This window comes from Electrophorus electricus, chromosome 11 (assembly GCF_041902795.1).
Source record: "Electrophorus electricus isolate QZ-2024a chromosome 11, ASM4190279v1, whole genome shotgun sequence".
NCBI classification, from domain to species: Eukaryota; Metazoa; Chordata; class Actinopteri; order Gymnotiformes; family Gymnotidae; genus Electrophorus; species Electrophorus electricus.
The window spans coordinates 25890001-25892500 of NC_137507.1; the positions used below are offsets into that span (position 1 = coordinate 25890001).

Genomic DNA, 2500 nt, shown 5'->3' on the forward strand with positions numbered 1-2500 from the left:
GTAGTAAGAGATGTAGAGATATTCAAAACTGTATTGAAGTACACAGAGTTTTCAGAGAAACCGGACGTTACAGACAGAGGTCCTTCCTCAGCCGTACTTAAACTAGTCTCTACGTGCACATATATATGTAGGTGTGTGTGTGGGGGGGGGGGGGGAATGATGCTGTGGCACGGTGCTCTGTAATACACACATGCGATGATGTTTCCATAGCGATTCTTCATCCGGTTCTCATCTTTCTTAGCGGAGTCCCATGGTGCAGACTGTCCTTCGAAAAAGCTCTGTAAACGTGGGTGAGATAGATAGATAGATAGATAGATAGATAGATAGATAGATAGATAGATAGATAGATAGATAGATAGATAGATAGATAGATAGATAGATAGATAGATAGATAGATAGATAGATAGATAGATAGATAGATAGATAGGCAGAGGGAGGGAGAGAGAGAGAGAGGGCGGGAGAGAGAGAGAGAGGGCGAGGGAGACAGACAGAGGGATAAAAAGAATGAGTCAGAGAAGACCGATGAGGGGAGTCTCATGTCAGCTCCTTAAAAACTCACAAGAACTGAATCTCCTCCTAATCTCTGCAAGAAAAGGGAAGCTCAAAGGAAAGAGGGTGAGAGTGAAGGATCTTTATCTGAGTCCCAGTGTGCCGCATCAAAATCCAAACCCATTAGAACAACCGGCTGGCACATGCCACGTCCAAACCCTTCCCCAAGTGATCCTCCCAGCATAGCTACCAGCCTGAGAGTGCCTGTGTGTTACACTCAAATGGCTCCCCTGTTGAAGTCCTGATCGCTGCCTGTCTTCCCTGAATAGTTCCAGTCTGAGGATAAGTGTGTGTGTGTGTGTGTGTGTGTGTATGCGTGTTGGGGGGGGTGGGGTGGACACTCATGAAAAATGGGGCACCCACACGCTGTCAGATTACCTTTCTGATCTTCACTACTGTGCCACAATTAAGTCAAATTATGGTAATTTATTTCCACAGTTCATACAGCATGGGGTGTTCAAGGACCCCCCCATCGTGCCACACTGGGCAAACCTAATTTAGAGGCATCATCAACAACAACAACAACATCAACAACAACACCACCACCACCAACACAACAGTAACAGCGGCATGAAGGAGGATGAAGGAGGCGATAGTGTGCGCATGTCCTGCCAAAGAGTTCCAGCAGCAGGTTAGCAGCCACCACAGGCTCCATGCATGCTGGGAGTCAGGACTGCCAGCCGTGGAAGCCAGCTAGCTAGCCAGCCATGCAAAACAGCTCTTTACTTTTTAGTGTGTACCCCACTCCACATGTGCATCGCGGGGATCATGTGGGTCTTTGCAAGCAATTTCAAAACATCGTATTTTGCGCTACGCAGAGCCGAAGGTGTGACCAGCCCGCGAATTAAGGAAGGATTCTAATTTTTGCTTGATGGAAATGCGACATGAGACCCTGACGGACATCCAAAGTTGTCCTTCGAAGTTAAGGCCTGCGTACGGGAACAAAAGCAATCTCGCGGTGACTCATCGCATGACATGATAAAGAACTTGCCTGGTGTCATTGATTGTGCACGCATGGCATAACAATTCAGCTAGGACCGCCACTGTCTGAGCACAACGTCCCCATTTAAGGTGCTTTATAATGCTGTAAGCGCCTTCTGTGACAGCTAAAACCACGGCTATGAATATGGAACACACTGTTTGTGTCTGTTTTAATAGAAAACCAAATCCATAATTCCTCAAGTTCGCCTGGACTCTCCAGGAAACAAAGCCACATTGTGTGGGAGAGTAATAAAACAATATTCACTTGAGCTTACAAAAGAGAAATGAGAGTAAAATGAGGGAAAGAGAGAGAGAGAGACAGAGAGAGAGAGAGAGAGAGAGAGAGAGAGAGAGAGAGAGAGAGAAGGAGAGAGTGAGAGAGAATGGGAGACAAACATCAAATAAAGCTATTATCACTCCGTGTGACCGTTTCCACTGTTTTATTTATTTATTTTTTCCTGCCTCTTTTCTGCTAGCCTGTAAAGGGATAAAAATGTGCCTTTTAATTGCAGGTTTTTTTCCCCTTTACTTGGCTAATCTGGCTGCCCTGTTAGAGCGCCTCTTTCTCTTTGAAACCCCTATTAGCTGAGAGAGAGAGAGAGAGAGAGAGAGAGAGAGAGAGAGAGAGAGCGAGAGAGAGAGAGAGAGAGAGAGAGAGAGAGCGAGAGAGAGAGAGAACAATTCTGACACAAATTCAAAGATGCTCCTCAAACAGGAGGAGAGAATGACGACGTCTTAACTTCTGCCATGCAGCCTCGTGGAGACGCCAGCCAAACAGAATCATTGATGTGATTTCCTGTAATTAATTCATATGGTAAATCTTGGCTCCTGAGGTCTAAGTTTAAAGAGCTCTCGGGGTGTTCTCGGTGGGGAGCGCAATAAGTGCGCACTTCTGCGTGGGATATTTTGTCCATGTTTGTACCTCACTAGAACCTTCAGGAACATTCAAACCCATTAAAACATAATTTGG

The 2500-nt window shown here is 45.8% G+C and overlaps 1 protein-coding gene across 7 annotated transcripts in view; it reads right to left on the minus strand.

Moving 5' to 3' along the window:
- LOC113588428 (receptor-type tyrosine-protein phosphatase mu) overlaps window positions 1–2500 on the minus strand; it is a 164263-nt gene that overhangs the window by 32353 nt on the left and 129410 nt on the right. For 6 of the 7 annotated variants that reach the window (XM_081722646.1, XM_081722650.1, XM_081722649.1 and 3 more), the window contains one exon: window positions 191–278. In XM_081722646.1, the coding sequence (XP_081578772.1) occupies window positions 191–278 (88 nt within the window). Of the gene's footprint in view, window positions 1–190; window positions 279–2500 lie in introns of those variants that run through there. The other variant, XM_081722652.1, reaches the window with a different exon arrangement.